This window comes from Zea mays, chromosome 3, assembly GCF_902167145.1.
Source record: "Zea mays cultivar B73 chromosome 3, Zm-B73-REFERENCE-NAM-5.0, whole genome shotgun sequence".
Classification (NCBI taxonomy): domain Eukaryota; kingdom Viridiplantae; phylum Streptophyta; class Magnoliopsida; order Poales; family Poaceae; genus Zea; species Zea mays.
In genome coordinates, this window is record NC_050098.1 from 32,184,042 (window position 1) to 32,207,247 (window position 23,206).

The 23,206-nt window shown below is 46.5% G+C and overlaps 1 protein-coding gene across 1 annotated transcript; it reads left to right on the top strand.

Annotated features, from left to right (window-relative positions):
- The first annotated feature begins 19,594 nt into the window (after nt 1-19,594).
- On the top strand, nt 19,595-21,449 carry LOC103649921 (probable 3-beta-hydroxysteroid-Delta(8),Delta(7)-isomerase). Its single transcript, XM_008675600.4, has 4 exons — nt 19,595-19,976; nt 20,074-20,229; nt 20,642-20,750; nt 20,859-21,449. The coding sequence occupies exons 1-4, from the start codon at nt 19,835-19,837 to the stop codon at nt 21,112-21,114; spliced, it is 663 nt and encodes a 220-aa protein (XP_008673822.1). The 5' UTR covers nt 19,595-19,834; the 3' UTR covers nt 21,115-21,449.
- The last annotated feature ends 1,757 nt before the right edge of the window (nt 21,450-23,206 follow it).

Consider the following 23,206-nt stretch of genomic DNA (forward strand, 5'->3'; position numbering starts at 1 on the left):
GCAGCATATATTAATGAAAGAAGAAGCATATGAAACATAAGAGACAACATGAATAATCATATGGCATTATTTATTATCTCTTCTTCATATTATTATGAATAAATAGAAACAATATTGAATTACATTTGTACCTTCAGCTTGACAGAAGGTAGAAGTCCAAGCATGACGCACGAGCGAATACAAGTCAGCGTGAACAGTATGGGGGTATTGTTCATCTATTTATAGGCACAGGGCACAGCCTGTGTAAAATTACATTGATGTCCTTTATGTTTACTATTCACTCAAGGACAATTCAACGAGGACTAGATAGCCTTTCCCCTTTAAGTCGGTTCCTTTTGATGCCGCTGAGCCGAAGCTCCTTTGCGCGTAGCTTTGGAGCAGCATCAACCTTCGTCTCGACCAAACTTTTCGTATTATGTACAATTTTATTCCGAGTCCGAAGGTACCTGTACATACATTGCACTTGGGAAACATAGTTAAATCATGTTTTTGAGGACCTTCGAAAGACGAAGGCCCCCAACAAACCCTAACTTTGATCTTTTTATTGGTTTGTGTTGAACCTTTGACACCTGTAGAATATATAATCTAGAGCAAACTAGTTAGTCCAATTATTTGTGTTGGGCATTTCAACCACCAAAATCATTTAGGAAAAGGTTTGACCCTATTTCCCTTTCAACGACGAGCTATCCCACCTTCACCAAGATCAACTACTTCGACTAGGCGTCGCTAATGCGTGTGAAGCTTAAGGCGCGAGCGATCTAGACTACCATTGAGAAGGGGGCATCGATCCGCATGATGACATGATGGCACTCAACAAGCTCACCAGTGTTGTTCCACCGAAGATGGTGACGTCAACATCAACAAAGCTACTTCCAAGGAGGGCATGGGAGGTGATAAAGTTATGCGGATTGGGGATGATCACGTGTGAAAATTCATGATGTAGAATTTGTGCTGGTAGTTTGACCAACGCCACCTCGAAGTCGAAGGAAGACAAAGCATCAAGGACTATTTGCTCTGTTTGAGCGGCATGGTGGCTCAACTCGCGACCCTCGTGAGAACGTGGAGGATGCGGTAGCCATGACCAAATTCCTATGAAGTGTGTCGTTGCGGTTCAAGCACAATGTTGTGGATATTCTGATACTTCTCAACGTGTGGACGCTGACCCTAGCGGAGGTGACGGGGCGTCTAAAGGCAGCAAAGGAGGAGCTAGAGGCACCACCGCCGATGGTGCATAATAACATCAAGTTGCACCTCACTGAGGAGGCATTGGAGGAGAAGTGCATGGAGACTACGCGCGCGACTCCGACAAGCACCCCGATAGAAGGTCGGGTGGAAGAGGAGGAAGGTGCAGTGGGCATCATGACAGAGGACGCTAGAACAATGGCGACCGAGATCAGAACTCATAACTCGATGTCAAGGAGACCAACCAAACTTGATGAGAATCTTGAGGTAGATGTACCTATTAATATTGATTCTATTACTCATATTACATAGTCGGTTTTAGCTTTTGTACCTCCTTTTAGCAACAATCACTCTATGCTCAAGATAGACCTAGAAGGAATATTGTTTTGCCACATCGATATCGTGACACTGATAGTATGGCTCATTATACTCTCGCTGTTGCTCAAGAAACTAATGTTGCATTTGAACCTTCTTCTTATTCAGAAGCTATCTCATGTGATAATTCAACCAAGTGGTTAGTTGCTATGAATGATGAATTTGAGAGCCTTCAAAATAATTCTAATGCAAATTGGTTGAGCTTCCTGAAAGTAAAAAACCTTTAAAGTGCAATTGAATTTATAAGTAGGAAGATATATCTGGAGTTGAACCTGCAAGATTCAAAGCTCGATTAGTTGTGAAAGGTTTTGAACAAAGGGAATGTATTGATTTCAATGAGGTGTTCTCTCCTGTTGTTCGTCACACTTCTATTCGAGTTATACTTGCTATTGTTGCTTTGTTTGATTTGGAGTTAGAGCAACTTGATTTTAAAATTGCATTTCTTCATGGAGATTTAGATGGGGAGATTTATATGACACAACCTTAGGGTTTTCTACTCCTGACCAAGAGCATTTAGTTTGTCATTTACAGAAATCTCTTTATGGTTTGAAACAAGCTCCTAGGCAGTGGTATAAGAGGTTTGACTCGTTAATGCTTGCACATGGTTATCCTCGAAGTAATTATGATCATTGTATTTATTTGAAGTAGCTCCCTAAATGATCTTTTGTGTATCTACTGCTTTATGTTGTTGATATGTTGATTGCTTCTCATGTCAAGTCATTGATTGATGAATTGAAGGCTCAACTTAGTCATGAATTTGATATAAAAGATCTTAGACCAGCAAAGAAGATATGGGGTCGTGGAGCTTAGCACTCTAGTGGTGTTTAGGGAAACAATTTTATAGATTTAGCGTCAAGGGGAGATTTATTGGATAAGAGGATATGACCCTATCTCTATCTCCTTTGCGTATATAAATAGGTCCCGATGTACCCTGTACACCACACTGCATAATAGATCTGTTTTCCTGTGATTTTTTTCTCCTCCACATTGAGAGTGTTTTCTTCCATGTTAAACTTCGTATCTCCTTTTTCCCATTCTCGATCCTAACAATTATGTTATTTTTTTGAAGTAAAAGTTACTGTAGGGGGTCCTACAGTATTTTATTGCTTATTGCTTTTAAGGAAAACAAAGTGGGGAGAAGATACAGGGGGGTGAGTACAGAGGAAAGAGGAATTACAGAACCGAATAAAGAAGCCAGGTTCTAATTTTATCTCCAATTACTGGTTTAACTCGGTGGCTAAGAAGGTTCATTTCGGATTTGAACATAGCTCGACAACCTTCTACCGTGGGCGGAGTCTCATTGAACACCCAATTATTTCTGCATTTCCAGATGCTCCAGGTCAATAAAATTATAGTTTCAAGTTTCCAAGGAACGTGCCAATGTCTTCTGATTCTTAAAATGGTGTTTAGTAGATCTGCAGAATGTGAAGGAGAAACTCCAATTAAGGACCAACATCTCTTAGCAAAATTGCATCTGAAAAAAAGGTGAATGGACGTCTCCTCAACTTGGAGAATACAGTTGTCACAGGAATAAGATTCCAAAAACATGGACCGTTGGCTCAGAAAAGCTCTAGTATTTAGTCTGTCTTTCAGAAGTAGCCAAAAGAACACCTTGTGCTTGGGTTGACATTTGGATTTCCACAACCAAGAGAAAATGGGGTGCGTCCACTGGTTACCCATCAGATGAGCATAAATCTTTTGCGAGGAAAATAAGCCAGAAGGAGTAGAGCAGCACCATTTGTCATTGTGATTATTATGAGGGAGGTTATCCATGCAATCATTTAATTCTTGAAGTTGGACGAAGGCTTCAGTGGACAACGGTGTATGGAACAATTCTTGGGAGTCAGCCAATCTTGCTTGTAGCACAGTGATGTCTTTGCAGGCAGAGAAGGACCAAAGTTCAGGATACTACGCTGATTTGGGAATACCGTCCCAGTTATAATGCCAGAGAAGTGTTGTTTTTCCATCACCAATTTTCACCGTAGCAATACTCTTAAATGGTTGAAGCGTTTTAAGGACATCTCGCCACCAAAAAGAACCAACTGGTTTATCTGAGGGCAGAGAGTTACTGTAGTGATTGTTCCAAATAATATTGACCCAGGGGATGGCAGCTCTGTTGAAAAATTTATGAAGGTTTTTCATGAGAAGGGCTTGATTTTGTAATGACAGATTGATTACACCCAATCCCCCTGATGTTTTGGTCTGCAAACCGAACTCCAAGCAACTTGAGGGGGTTTCTTGGCGTTTAAATCAGCACCTCTCCAAAGGCAGTGCCTTCTGAGTCTGTCAATATGCTTGATCACTGTTTTGTGGAGCTTCAGAGTGCACATGTAGTATGTTGGGAGAGAGGAAAAGACTGCATTAACCATTTGAAGCCTTCCAGCCTGTGATAAGAAGATGGAGGTTGACGCCAGTCTTTTTTCAATTTTCTGGATCAAGGGTAGAAAAGCACCCAATTTAGGTCTTTGGATACCCAAGGGAAGCCCTAAGTAAGTAAAGGGCAATGATCCAATTTTGCAATGAAAAGTATTTGCAAGGATCTCCATTTTCTGGTCCGTGACATTGATGGGGTAAATGTTGGACTTATGGTAATTCACATGGAGCCCAGTGGAGTCAGCGAAAGAGTTGAGCATTGCTTTTAAGAAGAAAAGTTGTCTAGGGCAGACTTCCATTATGAGAATAGTATCATCGGCATATTGTATGATAGGGAAATCCAGGCCATAATTGTTTGGTAATGGCAGACGAAGAATGCCACCTTCGCAGGTCTTGTTGACAATAGACTGTAAAAGATTAGCCGCAAGAACAAAAAGAAGCGGGGACAGGGGGTCGCCCTGCCTGACGCCGCGTTGACAGTGAAATCTTTTCCCAGGGACTCCATTCAAAAGAACCTCAGAATATCCGGAGCCAAGAATCATAGAGATCCAGTGGATCCATTTATTACCGAACCCCTTGTGTCTCAAGATCTCTAGGATAGCAGCATGCTCCAGTTTATCAAATGCCTTCTCAAAGTCAAGCTTTAGAATGACCATTTCTTTTCTGGATTTGTGACACAGTGAAATATATTCAAAAGCCCAAGCTAAGCAATCCTGGATCGATCTATCCTTGATAAAACCATATTGATTCCGATGAACGAGCTTTCTGATCACCAGCTGCAGGCGATTGGCTAAGATTTTTGTTAAAACTTTGATGCTCGTGTTAAGGAGGGAGATGGGTCTGTAGTCACCAACAGAATCAGGAGAGCCATTTTTGGGAATGAGTGTCACATATGATCCGTTTATACTATGCATGCAGAGAGATCCTTCAAAAAAATTGTTGAATAGGTCATAGAAATCAGGGGCAATTATCGGCCAGCATTTTTTAACAAAGTCTGTGTTGAAGCCATCCGGACCTGGCGATTTATTTGATGGCAGACGTGCAATGATTTGATCAATCTCCAGGCTAGAGAAAGGTTGTTCAAGCTCGGATAGATTACCAATTGGCTGAATCAAAGCAGGTAAGTTGAAGACCATAGTAGTTTGCTGAGAGGTCCCCAAACGGTTCTTGAAGGCATTAAAAAGCACAGCTTCTTTTTCATTGTGAGAGAGAGCCAAATTTCCATTATCATCTTTAAGAGAGGAGATAAGGTTATGTCTGTGCTTGACAGTGGCATTGGCGTGAAAGAATTTAGTACCGGCATCTCCAAGGGTGGCCCATTTGATTTGACCTCTCTGCTTCCAATAAATCTGTTGCTTAGCTAAAAGATCTTGTAAATGAAGGAACAGGATTTCTTTGAAGTTCCATTCCTGAATGGTTAAATCTCTGCTCTCCTCAATGAAGTCTAGCAGTTGCACCACTAACTTAACCTTATCAATCAATTTTGTTAAGTTGGGGAGAGACTTACACCAGCCATGGATATACTTGTGTGCCCTTTTAAACTTTGCCATGAACCTTTTAGCAGGGTCTGGTTGAAAGATAGGTTGATTCCAAGAGTCTTGAAAGATAGAGTGGAAATCATCAAGCTAAAGCCAATAGTTTTCAAATCTAAAGATGGGTGGCTTGGGCACATTGATTTGGACATTGACCATCCAAGGGATATGATCCGAGGTTCCTCTAGGAAGCGAGAGTGCAGAGGTAGCTGGAAAGGTGACCGACCAAGCTTGTGAGACAAAGCACCAATCAAGTTTTTCAAGAAGCGGGTGACGTTGCATATTTGACCAAGTGTATACTTGTCCTTTGAGCGGAATTTCCTGTAGCCCCAGTTGACTGATTGCTAGATTAAAACTCATCATTCTGAGGTGATCCCCACCCGGTTTGTTGCGGTTGTCAGGGGATCTAATCATATTAAAATCACCGAGGAAGATCCATAATTTGTTATCCTCAATCTCAATGTTGGAAAACCAAGAAAGAAACTCATCTCTCCTGTGAGGAGTACAAGGGGCATAAATGTTGGTGAGCCACCAGGTTTGATTGGTAAGCTTTGTGTGGAATTGAATTGTGTGGCCGAAAGAATTTTGATCAATAATCTCCCCATCAAAAAGAGAGCCTTTCCAAATTGTTATGAAGCCCCCAGAAGCGCCAATAGAAGGACCGAATTCAAATTTATCAAAGGATCTGCTGCAGAAGCGGCGAATGTAGGAATCATCAAAGGACTCTTTTTTGTCTCTTGGATACAAATGATATCACATTTAGAGTCTGAGATGTTATTTCGTAAGGAATTCCATTTAGTCTCTGAGCTAATTCCTCTAATGTTATGAGACAAAATTTTCAGAGAGCGGTGTAAGTTCTGAGGGCCGGAAGACATGGAAAACTATCAGTCTTACAATTAAGAAATACCGGTATGCATAGCATACACCAATAGGTCCTTGTTCCAGAATAAATCCATAAGCAGAAGAATTGGAAGGGCCACATAACCAACATGTCAAGAGGGGAATAGGGCCTCCAATGGACCCGACCGGCAAAGTGCAAAGATAGTCCACATAACAAATAACCGGACCTCCAGCCATCAAAATTAACCATTTCAGGCAGCACAGAGTCATTGACTCCAACATATTTAATTGTATCAAACAGGAAAGAGACCTCGATTCCATCAGAGTACGTTTCAGAAAAAGCAAAAAGCGCCACATGCGCGCCAACACCAACCGTTAACCAACAAAATAGTTGCCAACCAGTGAAAAGAAAATACCAAACGACCCAAAAGGGGGAGGCCAAAGCCTTACAACCCCACCGAGGTATTGTCTTCATCATCATTGTCATCATTGAAGTGAGGGTCCCCCACCTGTTCATCAGAGAAGTCGGATTCCTCATCCTTGCTGTCGGAGGAAGCAGCCGGCCTCTGAATGGCAGTACCAGTGGCCTTGGATCTGTTCAAGTCTTCCGGATTTAGCTTGGAAGGGGACATTTTACAGAATTCAGCACCCAATTTCTTGATGACGTCAAGATGCATAGAGGGGGGGGTACATTGAGTGCAGCATGAGCAATTTTTCTTGCCAATCCCAGTGCAATTTTTGAAGCCCTTGGCCTTTGCCCTAAGCCTGGCACTCCTTCTGACTGTCGTGTCGACTGAGATAGGCTGCCTTTTTCTGGGAGTTGCCTCTGACTGGGGAGGGAGTTGAGGCTTATCAGGGGAATCCTGACTAGGTGGATGGGGAATTCTGAATGAAATGATGTCCATGCTAGGTGCGACGAATGCCGAGATAGCTCCGGACAAAAGGAATTTCCTAGCCCAATCAAACGAATCTGGCCTCATTAAAAGGCCCATGAAGAAAGCAGCCCAAATCTTTGGAATAGAAACTGAGTCCCCATTGTCAGGGAACAAACCAGCCCAAGAGGAGGAACGCTTTCTGGCCAGGAAATCTTCAAGCGCAGGGTCAGGGACGGTTTGATCCAAGTGTAACATTAGGCCCACATTGATGTTGTCTTCAATTTGCATGTCGTCCTGTCCCTCGACATTGTTTCCCTCCAAATTAATGTTGGCAGGAGGGAAAGCAGGCAGGGCGAGAACCGCTTCAGCCGGCGCCGGGGCTTCCTCCTGATGGAGCTGGACCCCCTGAGGGATAATGATGTCGTTAAAATAGCCCACCGAATCGTCAGAAGGAAGATCCTCAAGGCCTGAAAGCTGGTAGCTGAACTGCTCTTCTTCATTGTTCGTAGCGTTAACATTATTTGGTACAACATCTGGCACAGGGGGATGAGCCTGCTCAACAGGCCAAGGGTCCCAGCCATCATCAGCATTGGCAGCAACATTTTCCTCAGCATTGATTCCATCTTCGGGAGGAATATTGAGGTCGAATTGGAAATGGAAGTTTGGCATCGGCTGTCCCATACCAAAAAATTCAACCGGGAGCTGGTGACCATCATGAGGGTATGGAGGCACGGGGTCCTCATCCTGAGGTTGGGCACCAAGCATGAACTGTTTCACAATGTCACATTGAACTGTCCAAGAGACACCCTAAAAACCATCAGCCACAGAGAAGACAATGAACTGTGGTACTTCTTGCAGAGAAGTCACCCTAGCTCGGACCAACAGCCTAGTAGTATTGTTAGGATCAGGGTCCCACATGAGCACCCTTCCAAAAGCACCCACCGCATTCTGAATGAGTTCATGAGTCCAGAAATCCATAGGGAAACCAAGCAGAATCAGCCAACATTCATGATTAAAGGTTAGGGCACGCTGATTCCAGCCTTCATTGTGGCGAATAACAGTAAAGGAAAATCCCAGTGCTTGCTGGGGGCCCAAAGCCACCAAGTTATCTCTGTCGAACGTGAACCTGAATCGCACCAAAGCCTGCCCCAGATGAGAGCGTTGGATGCTCCGAACTTGGACCCGCCGGACTTCCACCAAATACTCACGGATAATATCATCGAAGATATGGAAGTTGACCTCATGCTCCGGCAAGGGGTGAACAAGCACAATGCCCCAATCTTCATGCGCCGAAGGTTGAGGACGAGTAACAGTATGTACCATTATCTCACGATGATCGACTTGCTGCGCCACAAAGCCATGGGGGAGGAACGGTGTAGGATCAAATCTGCGAAAAGCCATTTCTTTAGCAGCACCAAGAATGCTGGAGGACGAAGGTGGCGGAGGTCCCACACTCGTAAGGGAGCACGATGGCGATGGAGTCTTCCAGGGCAGCGACGCGGAGTGGGGTTTTGTGAACAATGTAAGTTCTGTGGAAGGCGAAGCGTCGGCACTCGAAAGAACCGCCTGAGAGAACTCACCAAAGTTGTTAAAAGTGGGTGGGTGAGGGGGCCCACCTGTAAGCGAAAGCAGGGGAGGCCGAAACCATAAGCGCGGAGGAAACCCCCAGGAGGCCTTCGCGAACTTATCGGGAAAAGAGACAACCGGTCGATTGCACTTCTGACCCGATAAACCAAATATTTGAGAATTATTTCCAGAGAGAGAAAGATCCCGGAAAAACCGGTCACCCGACGCCGCAGGGACAGAAGAGCCATTAATGCCGGGGGCAGAATCCTGTCCAAAATTCTCCGGGCACTGTTCCAAAATCTTCTTGGGCCTCCAAACCAACATCCGCGGGGCCCATGGGGGAACGTGAGGGGTCTCTAGCGAAGACCGAAATCCTGAGCGAACCATGCGGCCAATTCTGCGATTTGAATAATTTTGAAAATGCGGACGATCAACAGCAACATGATTACGGACAGAGCGGCGGGAGAAGGAAATCCGATCAAAAACCGAACGCTGCTGCATCTGCATCAATCCATCAGGGGTACGAATAGACCTCTGTCGATGTCCTAAAGGAACCAAATTTGCACCTGTCAGAGCTGGATTACGAGACATATTCACATTCGGGGCCGGAGAAGAGCGGCGATGGGCCAGAGAAGAACGGCGATGAGTAACCAGTTTCCAGGAATTGGATTCCTCCGCAGAATAACGCTGCCACTCAATAAACCAATTAGGGCCGCCAGAATTCCACAGGTGCAGGTACGCCTTGAATACGGAGCAAGAGTAGGAGCGTAGATGATAAACTGCAAAACCAACAACTTTGCAAGAGATCGAAAAGCGAAACACCCGGTCCGCCAGCTGAGAAACTCTGAATAAACCAGCCTCGCCACCAACAAACGATTGAAGCAGAAGGCCCACAGAATCAGGGCACAAACGCATGGAGCATCTGCCAAAGGAGACGACTAAAAAGAACTCATGACGATCAAATTTACCCGGGATGGGGTTGATCGGACAGTTAAACTTGTTGAAAATCCAATCCTGAAAGCGGAGACCATCGGAGAAATCCAGGGACGAAGCAGACGAACCCGCCAGGGGCCCCCCCATGGCCACGAGCAGGGGGGCGCCAAGAGATGGCGCGCCGAGAGACGCCGGGGGCGACCAGCGCTAAGACGCCATGGAGGCTCTCAAGTAATCAACTCTTGTGCTTTCAACCATTGATAGTCATGGATCTCCTCCTTTTGGTGGTGGTACAATTATGTTATTTAAAAAGGGATATACAGTTAGATAAGACAACCTTTGTTCCATCTTAATAACTTGTCCTAAAACTTTGGGAAAAAGAAAACTTTGCAATTCATCAGGTAATTTCTTTTTTCTGTTCTCTCATAGACTGCGATTGAAAAGTTCAGTAGTTCCAATTCGGACCATGGACTCTCCTGCTCTTTAATATCTGCGGCTTTGGTCCTGTTTAATTGAGTTGTGGCTTTTGAAAAAACTGTGAACCAAAAAAAAGAGGCTAATGTAAGGTAAGAGCAGTGAGAAAAGCTAAAAAAACCGTTTGATTGCAGTAGCTATGAAACTGTAGGTTGTGCACTACCGGAATCCTAAGCTTTGCCGAGTGTTGTATTCTTTGCCGAGTGCCTTTTGTCGGGCACTCGGCAAAGAAGGCTTTGCCGAGTGCCGCACTCGGTAAAGTTAGGATCTCGGCAAAGAGCCACTTTACCGAGTGCTGAACACTCGGCACAGGACGGCACTCGGCAAAGACAAGTTTGCCGAGTGTCAAACACTCGGCAAAGGGGGCTCTCGGCAAAGGGCCGTCAGCGGCCGTCCCAAAGCTGACGGCCGTCAGTCTTTGCCGAGAGCCAACGGCTGGCACTCGGCAAAGAGGCTTCTTTGCCGAGTGCCACATAGTAGGCACTCGGCAAAGGAGGCTTTGCTGAGTGTCATCTCTAGACACTCGGCAAAGTATATTTTTATTTTTTTATTTTGTCTCCCAAACTTTTTGTGGTATGTTCCTACACTATGTAGACCTACACGTATCATTTGTGGACAATTATAACAGAGTTTTCAATCGTTAGTAGATTTAGTTCGTTTATTTGAAATTCTTCGGAAAATTCAAATTTGAACTGCAGGTCACTCGAAACTTAGAAAACCGTGCATGAAAAAATGATATTCATGTTACTTAGCATAAGTTACGACCGATTTCAGAAGCGTACCGGAAACTTCGAGCAACATGCTCACTAAACATGGCCGTGAACTTGGCATCCACATGTTTAAAAATTGTATAAAACACAAACAAAGTCAGAAAATCATGAAACTTGTCCACGTGTCATGATATCATATGCACAAGCTGTGATAAAAATTTTAGAATATTTGGATAAAGTTGTGAGACACTATATGTAGAAACCTAAGAGATCCACATTGAAACTCTATGATTTCATGTGTAGTCCTCTAGGTTTCTACACATAGTGTCTCACAACTTTCTCCAAACATTCTAAAATTTTTATCACAGCCTGTACATATGATATCATGACACGTGGACAAGTTTCATGATTTTCTCACTTTGTTTGTGTTTTATACAATTTTTAAACATGTGGATGCCAAGTTCACGGCCATGTTTAGTGAGCATGTTGCTCGAAGTTTCCGGTACGCTTCTGAAATCGGTCGTAACTTATGCTAAGTAACATGAATATCATTTTTTCATGCACGGTTTTCTAAGTTTCGAGTGACCTGCAGTTCAAATTTGAATTTTCCGAAGAATTTCAAATAAACGAACTAAATCTACTAACGATTGAAAACTCTGTTATAATTGTCCACAAATGATACATGTAGGTCTACATAGTGAAGGAACATACCACAAAAAATTTGGGAGACAAAATAAAAAATACACTTTGCCGAGTGTCTAGAGATGACACTCGGCAAAGACAGCTTTGCCGAGTGCCAGTTGCGAGGCACTCGGCAAAGAATAGGGAAAGAGTCTTTGCCGAGTGTCCCCTGGGCGACACTCGGCAAAGACAGCTCAGCTTTGCCGAGTGTCAGCGATCTGGCACTCGGCAAAGCGTATTTTAAAATTAAAAAAAACTTTGCCGAGTGCCAGATCACGGGCACTCGACAAAGCGCCCTACATACCAACAGCCGAAGGCTTCTTCCTCACTCTCTCTCTCTCACTCACTCAAACGCCGCCGTCGCCGCGCCCTCACCGTCGCCTCGTCGTCGTCGCCGCCGCCGTGCCTTCCCTCGTGCCCGCGCCGCGCCGCCGTCGTGCGCCCCCGCCCACGCCCGCGCCCGGGACCGCGCCGCTGCCGTGCGCCCGCGCCGCCGCCGCGCTCCCGAGCCGCCGCCGTGCGCGCCCGCGCCCGCGCCGCCGCTGTGCGCGCGCGCCGCCGTGCCCTCGCGCTCGCCGTGCCGTGCCCGCGCTCGCCGTGCCGTGCCCGTCGTGCCCGCGCTCGCCCTCGCGCTCGCGACGCCGCAGCCGCGCCCGCCGTGCCCGCGCTCACCGTGCCGTACCTGCCGTGCCCGCGCTCGCCCTCGTGCTCGCCGCAGCCGCGCTAGCTGTGCCCTCGCGCTCGCGACGCCGCAGTCGTGCCCGCCGTGCCCGCGCTTGCCGTGCCGTGCTCGCGCTCGCCGTGCCGTGCCCCTCGTTTGTCGCGCCCTCGCCCTCGCCCGTCGTGCCCCTCGCCCTCGCCCCTGCCGTTTCCCCGTCGTGCCCTCGCCCGCCCGGCGCCTCGCCCGCAACCCGTCGTCTCGCCCGCGCCCCATCGCCTCGCCCACGACGAAACCTCCAAGGTGATTGCTTTATTTATGTTATACGTGTATGATTTATATGAAATGATTAGTTTTAATATTGAGTTAATTATATACGTGTATGATTAGGTTAATATGTAGTATTGTTGATTCCGGCCATCGTGCCGTTGAATTATGCGTGGATGTCAGCCATCGTGCTGATAGTTTTATTTGCAGGATTTTGAAACCTCTCCGTGCAGGGGAGGTGCTGCCGAAATTTTCTGTTGCTAGGCTTCTGTTAGAGGATGGAGGACCGTGAGTGGATGTACACGGGCCGTAGAGGAAGGAACGATGTCACCACTGAATGGATTAGAAAGACCGATGATTTCGTGGAACGATCATATGGCGAAGCTGCTAAAGGAGCGAGTCTAGTCCCATGCCCGTGCAGCAAATGTGACAACCGGAAAAGAAAACCAAAGAAGACCATGGTAGAACATATTTGGAAGAATGGATTTACGCTGGGCTATACTCGGTGGATATTTCATGGTGAAGCGCATCGTACGAGAGAGGAGGTGCTGAGACAACGTGTCGAGGATTATGACGCGGATGCGGGGGTAGCGGATATGTTGAACGACTATCAGGAGGCACAGTACACGGGAGGATGTATGGATGACGAGCCAGAGCCGACTGCAAAGGCGTTCTACGACATGTTCGACGCGGCACAGAAGCCCCTTCACGGCCAGACAAAGGTTTCTCAACTGGATGCCATTGGGCGTGTAATGGCGTTCAAGTCGCAGTACAGCAAGAGTAGAGACGCATTCGATGGCTTGTTGACGGTTATTGGGAGTCTGCTTCTGGATGATCACGTTCTGCCAAAGAGCATGTACGAGGCACAGAAACTACTTCGTGCACTCAAGATGACGTATGAGCAGATTCATGCTTGTCCGAAGGGCTGCGTGCTACTTAGGAAAGAATACGCGGAGGCAAAGTACTGTCCCAAGTGTAATTCGTCTAGGTTTATGGAGGTAGACTCTGGTGATGGACAGAAGAGGCAGCTCGACATCCCCTTGACAATCCTACGACACCTTCCGTTCATACCGAGGATCCAGCGTCTTTACATGACAGAGGAATCCGCGAAACAGATGACATGGCACAAAAATGGAAAACGATACAATCCTGACAAGATGGTGCACGCATCAGATGGTGAAGCATGGAAACACTTTGATGACATTCACCGTGAGAAAGCCGAAGAGGCTCGTAATGTACGTGTTGTGTTGGCCATAGATGGGTTCAATCCCTATGGAATGAGCGCTGCCCCGTACACATGTTGGCCCGTGTTTGTTATCCCAATCAATCTCCCCCCTGGTGTGTGCTTTCAAAGGCAGAATATATTCGTGTCATTGATAATTCCCGGACACCCGGGGAACAAAATGGGCGTGTACATGGAGCCTTTGATCAATGAATTGGTACGTGCCTGGGAGGAAGGGGTATGGACATATGACCGAGCTACGAAGACAAACTTCAGAATGCATGTTTGGTACCAGTACTCCATGCATGACTTACCGGCGTATGGGCTATTCTGTGCCTGGTGTGTTCACGGTAAGTTCCCATGCCCAGTTTGCAAGGAAGCTCTCAGGTTCATTTGGTTGAAAAAGGGTGGCAAATATTCGTCCTTCGATAAACATCGACAATTTCTTCCTGCTGACCATCCATTCCGCCTAGACATCAAGAACTTTACGAAAGGTGTCGTAGTGACAGACCGCCCACCTGCAACGATGACTGGTGCCGAAATTCGTCAACAGATAGATGGGCTCGTGGCCAATACAGAAGGTGGTTTTGTGGGATATGGTGAGCAGCATATGTGGACACATAAGTCTGGCTTGACTCGGCTCCCCTATTATGACGACCTGCTCCTTCCACACAACATTGACGTGATGCACACTGAAAAGAATGTTGTCGAGGCACTGTGGGCAACAATTATGGACATTCCTAATAAGTCAAAGGATAATGTGAAGGCAAGAGTGGATCTGGCAGCGTTATGTGATAGACCAAAACTAGAGATGAAGCCGCCAAGTGGCGGAAAGACGTGGAGAAGGCCTAAGGCCGATTTCGTCCTAAGCAGGGCCCAGAGGAAGGAAGTACTTCAGTGGATCAAGATGTTGATGTTCCCTGATGAATATGCAGCTAACCTGAGTAGGGGGGTGAACTTATCTACTATGCGAGTCTTAGGGATGAAGAGTCATGAACTCCACATATGGATTGAACGGATTTTTCCTGCGATGGTTCGAGGCTATGTCCCTGAGCATGTCTGGCTAGCGCTTTCAGAGTTGAGCTATTTCTTCCGTCAGCTTTGTGCAAAAGAGTTATCTCGGACCGTGGTTGCAGACTTGGAAAGATTGGCCCCCGTGTTACTGTGTAAGCTTGAGAAGATATTTCCACCCGGCTTCTTCAATCCAATGCAGCATTTGATTCTTCATCTCCCCTATGAGGCACGAATGGGGGGGCCGTGCAGGGACGTTGGTGCTATCCAATCGAGAGATGTCTAAAGACTATTCAAAAGAAATGTAGAAATAAATGCAAAATCGAGGCTTCCATTGCAGAGGCATACATTCTAGAGGAGGTCTCAAACTTCACAACAACTTATTATGGTGACAAACTGCCGAGCGTGCATAATCCACCCCCTCGTTACAATGATGGCGACAATGAATCGAACCTTAGCATATTTCGAGGCCAACTCGGAAGCGCAAGTGGCTCGACCACCAAGACCCTGACACATGAAGAGTGGCGGCATATCATGCTATACGTATTGACCAACCTTGAAGAGGTGACGCCATACATGGAACAATTTCTTCATGAATTCTGGCGTCGATCAAGGGACCCCACTCCACAGGAATATGACGCTCTTCTTAGAAAGGGTGCAAGAAATGGGTTGCCCGATTTCATTTCCTGGTTCAAACATAAGGTACGTGCTTAGTTTGTAAAAGAGATACGTCTTTAAACTCAATTTAGCGTCTTTTAACTTGCGAATACTTGCAGGGCCAAAGAGATCCGTCTATGAGTGCCGAGTTGAGACAAGTAGCCAACGGCTTTGCTTATAGGGTCAAGAAATATTCTAGGTATGACGTTAATGGATACCGTTTTCGCACAACACACTACGACAAAAGTTGGCCCAATCAGAAAACAACGTGTTCTGGAGTCTTTGCGCCGGGCCTTGACAATGTCGATTATTTTGGACGAATCAAAGAAATATATGAGCTCAATTTTTATGGTTCCAAACCTCTTACTCCAGTGATATTCAAATGTCATTGGTTTGACCCTCAAGTGACGAGAAGGACATATTCTAATCTTGGGATAGTCGAAATTCGACAAGATTCCACCTTAGCAGGAGACGATGTCTATATCGTGGCCCAACAGGTCACACAAGTGTATTATCTCCCATATGCGTGTCAAACGAAAGAACATCTTAAGGGTTGGGATGTTGTGTATAAGGTATCGCCGCATGGGAGGTTACCTATTCCTAACGATGAAGATTACAACTTAGACCCAGACACATATGATGTAGAGTTCTTCCAAGAAGATGGGCTAGAAGGGCGATTTGAGATAGACTTAACCGAAGCTATCGGAATGGACGTAGATATTGAAATGGTTGTTGATGAGGAGGATGATGAGGTGCAAAATGATAATGACTTAGTAATCCTTGAAGACAATGACATTAATGACGAACTTGCGTCTTCCGATGGTGTTGAGATTGAAATGCTTGATAGTGATGATGAGAGTTATGATCCGGCTAACCCCGACACATATGAAGATTATTTTTAATCGATGTAATGCTATATGACTTTTTATTTCGCACCTGTTTTTAAATACATCTTTTTATATGTGCTTATTTGTTTACTCTTAATTGCAGGTTGTTGGACAAATATGGTGGGCGGTTTCCTGAGGAGGAGGAGGGGGAGGAGGAGTAGGACAGCGAACGATGCAGAACAGGCAGCACAGCAGGACGAGGCAGAGCAGGCAGCGCAGCAGCAGGCGGCGCCTCAGGATGACGACGACCAGCAGCAGGACGCCTCAGGTTCAGGCGGCTCTAGTTCGAGGAGCATCTACCTGCGAGGCCCCGCGAGTCTCCCGCCACGTCCCATACTTTGGGACAGACGACCGCTGATTCGGCCAGAAGGGGAGAGGTATGTAACTTTATGTTCTTCATTCTTGTTCATATTATGTGTTCAAAATCATAATATAAACTAATACTTTTTATTTATCACTTGGACAGGTCTTGGACGGTTTTGGATTATGCTGGGGGTCATCGTCGCCCCCCCCCAATAACATCCTCGGCCTGTTGTGTAGGGAACACTTCCCTGGACTTGTGGAGTACGCCGGAGTGACGGGCCCAGCCTTCACCTTCGACCACTACGCCATCGCCCCCGATGCAGTAGACCGGGACAGCAGGGAATTCAATAACAAGGCGGAGCGGGTGAAGCAAGAGTTGTGGGTAAGTCTTAGTATAATGTAAAATTTGTCGCATTCGTTGCAAATTCTTGAAATAATGTATGGATACATCGTTTTTGTATGCAGGATTTCTTCAGATGCGATGCTGGATACGAGGCTAGGGCGGATGTGGTGGCCACCACGAGCTGTAAGAAGCTCGTCGTGGACATGCACTATGAGGCCCACATCCAGGCCATCATCACCTACCACGGCTCCGTCCTTGGGGAGAAGGTGACCAAACCTCAAGCCCGAACCATGTCATTGACCAGGGAGCAGTACCTGCAGGTAAAGTCATGCATGTTTGGTACCAGTACTCCATGCATGAATTTTATTTTATCTTCTGATATGCACTTTACGTGTTTACTTTGCAGATGATTCCACATTGGTGCGCCGCACATCCTCTGTGCTGGGAGCAGATGGTGGATAGGTGGTGTTCGGCTGAGTGGGACGAGGCGCACACAGCTAGCCGGGAACGGCGTTTGATGATGCAAGGCCCCTCCCACCACCAAGGCAGCCGGAGCCTGGGCCAATATGCCGAAGCATGGGTACGCCACCTTTTTTATTTAGATATATAGCACTAAGTTAGATATTATTTCTAACTATCTCGTTGGTTTTTGTTGCAGTCGGCGTCACATGGTGGCAGGCCTTGCTCCACCTTCTCGGCCTATGCTATGGCCCATAAGGGTAAGGCGACGTCCGACGTCACCTACAACCCGGATGACGGGCCCGAGGCCTACACCAACCCCGCCGTCTACAGCCGCCTCCATGACTACACCGCCATGGCGCAGGAGGTCCATGGCCCAGACTATGATCCGAGCACCGAGCCGATCGACCCCGATGTGCTCATGAGGGTCGGAGGAGGCAAGAGACATGGGCGGTACTAGATTGCCGACGGGGCAATCGACTCGTCCTCCACTCCCACTCTGTCTCAGGTGAGAGCAAGGAGCACGGGCTCGAGTCCAGCCATACGACCTCGGCACGACAGCTCACAGCATCGCATACAGCAACTCGAGGTTAGTGCTTCTGTAACTCGTCCTTTCTTGAGTTATATACCTTCTCTTTGAGTTACTATAACGTTGGCTTGTAATATTACAGACCCAACTAGAAGAAGAGAGGAGGGAACATCAAAAGATGGAGGCGAGGATAATGGCGGAGCGGGCGGCGGCTGATCAGAGGATGGCGGAGATGTTCCAGTACATGCAGAGCCTTGGCGCCGCACAGGGCATCGCTCCGCCACCTCCATTGTTCCCCCCAGTTGACCCTACTCTCTTCCACACTCCTGTGAGTATCAAAATTGTAGTTAGATGTTTGTAATGCATCTGGTATAACACATGCAATCTCTTCTCTGTGCAGGGCCAATCTGGGGCGGCATCCAACAACCCTCCGGAAGAGTTCAGCCCAACGCAGCCTCGGTCAAACCGCCCACCTCCATGAGTGTTGTGTTTTCATTGTTTTAGACTTCAGAACTTATGTATAATACTTATGTCTGTGTTTGATACTTATGTGAGAGCTTGCGACGTTTGAGACTTATGTTTGTGTTTAATACTTGTGTTGAACACTTATGTTTGTGATGGATATTTATGTTTGTGGTGACGGTTTTATGTTTGTGTTGGCTATTTATGTCTGTGATGATATCTGTGATGTATATATGTGATATATATGTGATATCTTCTGTTTGTGTGGATGGAATACAAAAAACAAATTAAAAAGGTATATACTGGTCACTTTGCCGAGTGTAACACTCGGCAAAGAGGCTCTTTGCCGAGTGTCTGGGTCATAACACTCGGCAAAGAGCACAGACCTGGGCACCGGCTTAGGTTCTTTGCCGAGTGTTATGTCGCTGGCACTCGGCAAAGAGGTCGGCTTTGCCGAGTGCCGCACAGAACACTCGACAAAGAACCTGACATGGGGACCCTCCCTGGCGGGTTCTTTGCCGAGTGTCCCACGTGGCACTCGGCAAAGATGGAATTTTTGCCGAGTGCTGCCTGGAAGACACTCGGCAAAGCTAACTTCTTTGCCGCCGCCGTCTCCGTCACCCGGCGCCGTAACGACCGCTTTTCTTTGCCGAGTGCTGTCTGGCACTCAGCAAAGAGCTTTGCCGAGTGCCCGAGAAAAAGCACTCGGCAAAGAAGGCTTTGCCGATGCACTGTTCGCCAAGCCTTCTTTGCCGAGTGTAACACTCGGGCCTCGGCAAAGCCTTTGCCGAGTGTTTTTAAGGATTCGCCGAGTGCTTTAGGCACTCGGCAAAGCCATTGATTCCGGTAGTGGTGTAAGAAATAACTGTACAATACCTTGAAGATATGGGGGTTGTTTATATATAATTTGATCGAAAAAAAACTAACTTGCTCATTGATTCACACGTAATGACTATTTTAAAAAGAAAAACATACTATTTTTTTCTATGTTTTGCGTCATCATTTTGATATGACCCACAAATAGAAACGATGTCAAAGGTACAGCCGCACAGGGCTCATACAATAACGTCATTCATCGTTTTAGACTGTACTGTTGTGTATAAGATGAGTAAACTGCTGTAGATAGTTTAACAAAAATAATATGCTCAAAAAGTCAAAAGACTGGGCCAGTTCTCCTTCAACTCTGCGAAAGCCCGTAACATTTCCAAGGGGCTAACATAATACAGTACGTATAAACTGATACAGTACACGCATTAGAATACTATAGCTCATTAGAACTCAACTCCCGGCAGTTCCAGCTTAAACGCCACCGGCCACGAGGCATCACGAGGTGCACAACCTAACCACCCATCCATCCCGGCTCAGCCAGCGCTTCGCTCCTCGGATCCGCCGCGATGTTACCTTATTATAAGTACGTTGTAGCAGCGACGAATCGTCCGTCATCTTCCCCAACTCCGATCCATAGTAGGCCAGTCCAGAACACGAGGCGGCGGCTATGGGCGGACATGGCCACCCTTACTCGCCGGCGGAGCTGCAGCTGCCGGGGTTCGTGCCGCAGCGGCTGTCGCAGGCCCAGATCGTCGCGCCTTTCGCGGGCACCGCCGTGTTGGCCGTGCTCGGCGCCTGGCTCGTCTCCGGTACGTAACGTACTAAACCCCGCCCACCGCCTCCACTCCGCACAGATCCCGGTCGCCGAGGCCAGTAGTGATTGATTGCGTCGCATGCGCTTCGCAGGGAGATGCGGCGGCGGCGGCAGACTATCCAGGACCGACCGCTTGCTCATGGGCTGGTGGCTCTTCACCGCGTTGACCCACCTCGTCTTCGAGCCACCCTTCCTCTTCACCCCGGACTTCTTCAGCAAGGAGAACCCAAACTACTTCGATGACCTCTGTGAGTATTAATTAGCTCTCAGCACACCAGATCGCTGCGTGCCACTGCCAATTGGCCAGTTGCAGCTTTTGAGATCAGCCTATATATGGTGGCCTATCGATCGTTGTTTGGCTATGACTATATGGGGAAAATATCCTGTGCAATCACTTATATTGGTGCAAGCGTGCAATCAAGCGGTTTAGTGTATCTAATCTAGATCTAATGATGACTGTTATTTTATATTTAACCCCTTCCACCTAAAACATAGTACCTATTTTACTTTTAACTCCTTCCATATGAAACCGTTGGATCTAGATTGTATGCTCTGGATAGTTTGATTGCACGCTTGCACCAAAATGAGTGATTGCACAGGATATGTCCTCGACCATATGACCAATACTGACAATAGAGGGGAAATAAATGCCGTTTTCAGTCAAGGAGTACAGCAAAGGTGACTCCAGATACGCCGCTAGGGACACCGCCATCGTCGCGCTTGAAGCGATAACCGTCGGGCTCAAAGGCCCTGCATCGCTCCTCGCAGTGTACTTAAGCAGAAATTCCCATCTCTTTCCAATCACGCGGAAAAATTAGTCTACCCTAAACCACATGTTTTTTTGTTGTTGTTGTTGCTGCTGCTGCTGCGCTTGCAGCTATGCGATCGCATCCCGGAAGCCGTACGGCCACATCCTGCAGTTCGCAGTCTCGTTAGGCCAGCTCTACGGGTGCCTGTTCTACTTCGTCACCGCGTACCTGGACGGCTTCAGCTTCTGGGCGAGCCCGTTCTACTTCTGGGCGTATTTCGTCGGCAACAACAGTTTGTGGGTGGTCATACCGACGCTCGTCGCCACGAGGAGCTGGAAGAAGATCTCGGCAGCGTTTCAGGCTGACAAGGTCAAGACCAGATGATGATGATGATCCTGCACTGTTCCTGCGACCAGCGACCCTCCGTTTCGCCGCCACGGCCTGGAGGAAGTTTCTTTGGAAGGCACAAAAATGCAATGCATGTTGTGCAAGAACGGGCAAACCATCATGACCGTGTAGTTTGCGAGAAGCAAACCTTGTACCTTTTTGTGAAAACTGTGCTGTTTCACCCATCTTGTTCAGTCGTATGCATGCCAGGGTGACTGGGTGAGTGCATATATATGCAATTATGCACACATATCTGCATCGTGTTTCAAAAAAAATGTATACCTGATCTTTAAGGTGACATACATTTTACATTGAGTTAGTGTTGATGATGATCCGGGCGTCAATCACTGCGATGAGAATCGACGGCGGTGCTTCTCTGCGGAGGCACGAACGATCCGCAGCCAAGGGCTGGATGGTCCGTGACCTGGCGCAGAGATCCTAAGGTGTCTTCGGATCGGCAGGCTATCCAAGACACCTCTAATCAACGTAGAGTCGAAGATATATGAAGATTTAGAGAGAGAAATCTAAGTTAATGTCTACTCTAAGGGAAAAATGTAAAGAACTAGATGTATATTGATTGATTGATCGATTGTTCGAGGTTCAATCGGTCGTAGCCCTTCATCTATATAAAGGGGAGGTCTGAACCCGTTACAAGTCCGTTCCCGAATTAATTCTGCAGATTTAGCTAACAAATCTCGTATGAAACTTGGAATCCTAACTGGTTCTGCGCACGCGCGGATAGTCCACGCTACTATGGCGGACAGTCCGGACCACGGACCGATCTAACCTTAGGGTCGGACCATCTGCTCGTCATTTTGGTGCTCAATATATGTCCCCCTGTCTTTTGGTGGAGCTTGAGCGAACCAAAAGCACTAACATAGGCCGAACCAAAAGCACTAACATAGGCTGAAATCAACTCGATGTGATCACGTGGTTTTTTAGACATCTTGCCATATACTGAGATGGTACTGTTTGAGGAAACGCCGTTTAACGCCTTACACAATCCCGTCTGGCCTTATTGTTTAGGCCCCGCGCATTCCAAACTAGGATATAGGAGAGATTCGTTGGGGACAGGGATAAAAAAACGACCAAGAACACATGATTAAGAATCCACTAGAAGTCCAGGTATTCTGAATTCAGCACACCGTATTCAACCTGCTAGCCAAAAATAGTGCAAGTGCAGCGAGGTGGGAATCAGTAAGGTGGTGGTATCCTTCAAAACCCTAAACCGTCAACACATTCTTTCATGAAGACAATAATTGATGCTAAAAAGGCTAGAAATAAGACTGGTGGACTTTGGGGCACGAAAGCTTACATGAATAAGACTGGTATGTTTTTATACAGTTTACTTCATTGACCGAAGAACACACAGCCATTTGCTCCTGCTTCTCTACATATAGTTGTCATTTGTCAAGTAACAACCTCTGTTTTACTATTTTGTACTTTGACAAAAGGAAGTTTGCTTTATAACTCTCTAATATTATTTCTTCCCGCTAATCTAAAAAAAAATCATTTTGTTTTATTGTTTGTTTAAAGTGTAATTTCCTGTCCAACTTCTTCATTGTAGCTCAAATATGTCAAAGAAAAATACTACAACCAGGAGCAAACTCCATACTTCCCGATTTAAATATGTCAAAAAATGCACCTGCTCATAAGAATGGGAACAGCTCGGAAGGCAAACACATGGGGATTCAGAGTGTTTGACTTGCACATAGACTTAAGTTTCTATAATACAATTAATTTGTGTGGTTTCCTTGATTACCCTTATACTTAGTGGGTGGAGAAAGAGACATTAATCAGTAGGTCATATAACCAATGACATGGTGAGTAATTTTTGTGCAACTTCACAATGAGGTATGAAAATAGTGTTTTTCAAGCACCCTTCGAGGAGCTTCAAAAATTTTATGAAATGGTATCTAGTTTCAGTTTTTTAACTAGAGCTTGTGGAGTTGGACTTGTTTAGATAGAAGAAGCTGAAATAGACTTGAAATTCTTGAAGTAAAGCTCTCCCAAACAGGACCTAAATAAAAGATGCAGTGGCCTCAGTTTGACCGTGTTCGTGTTGAACCCCTTAAACATCATCGTTCCT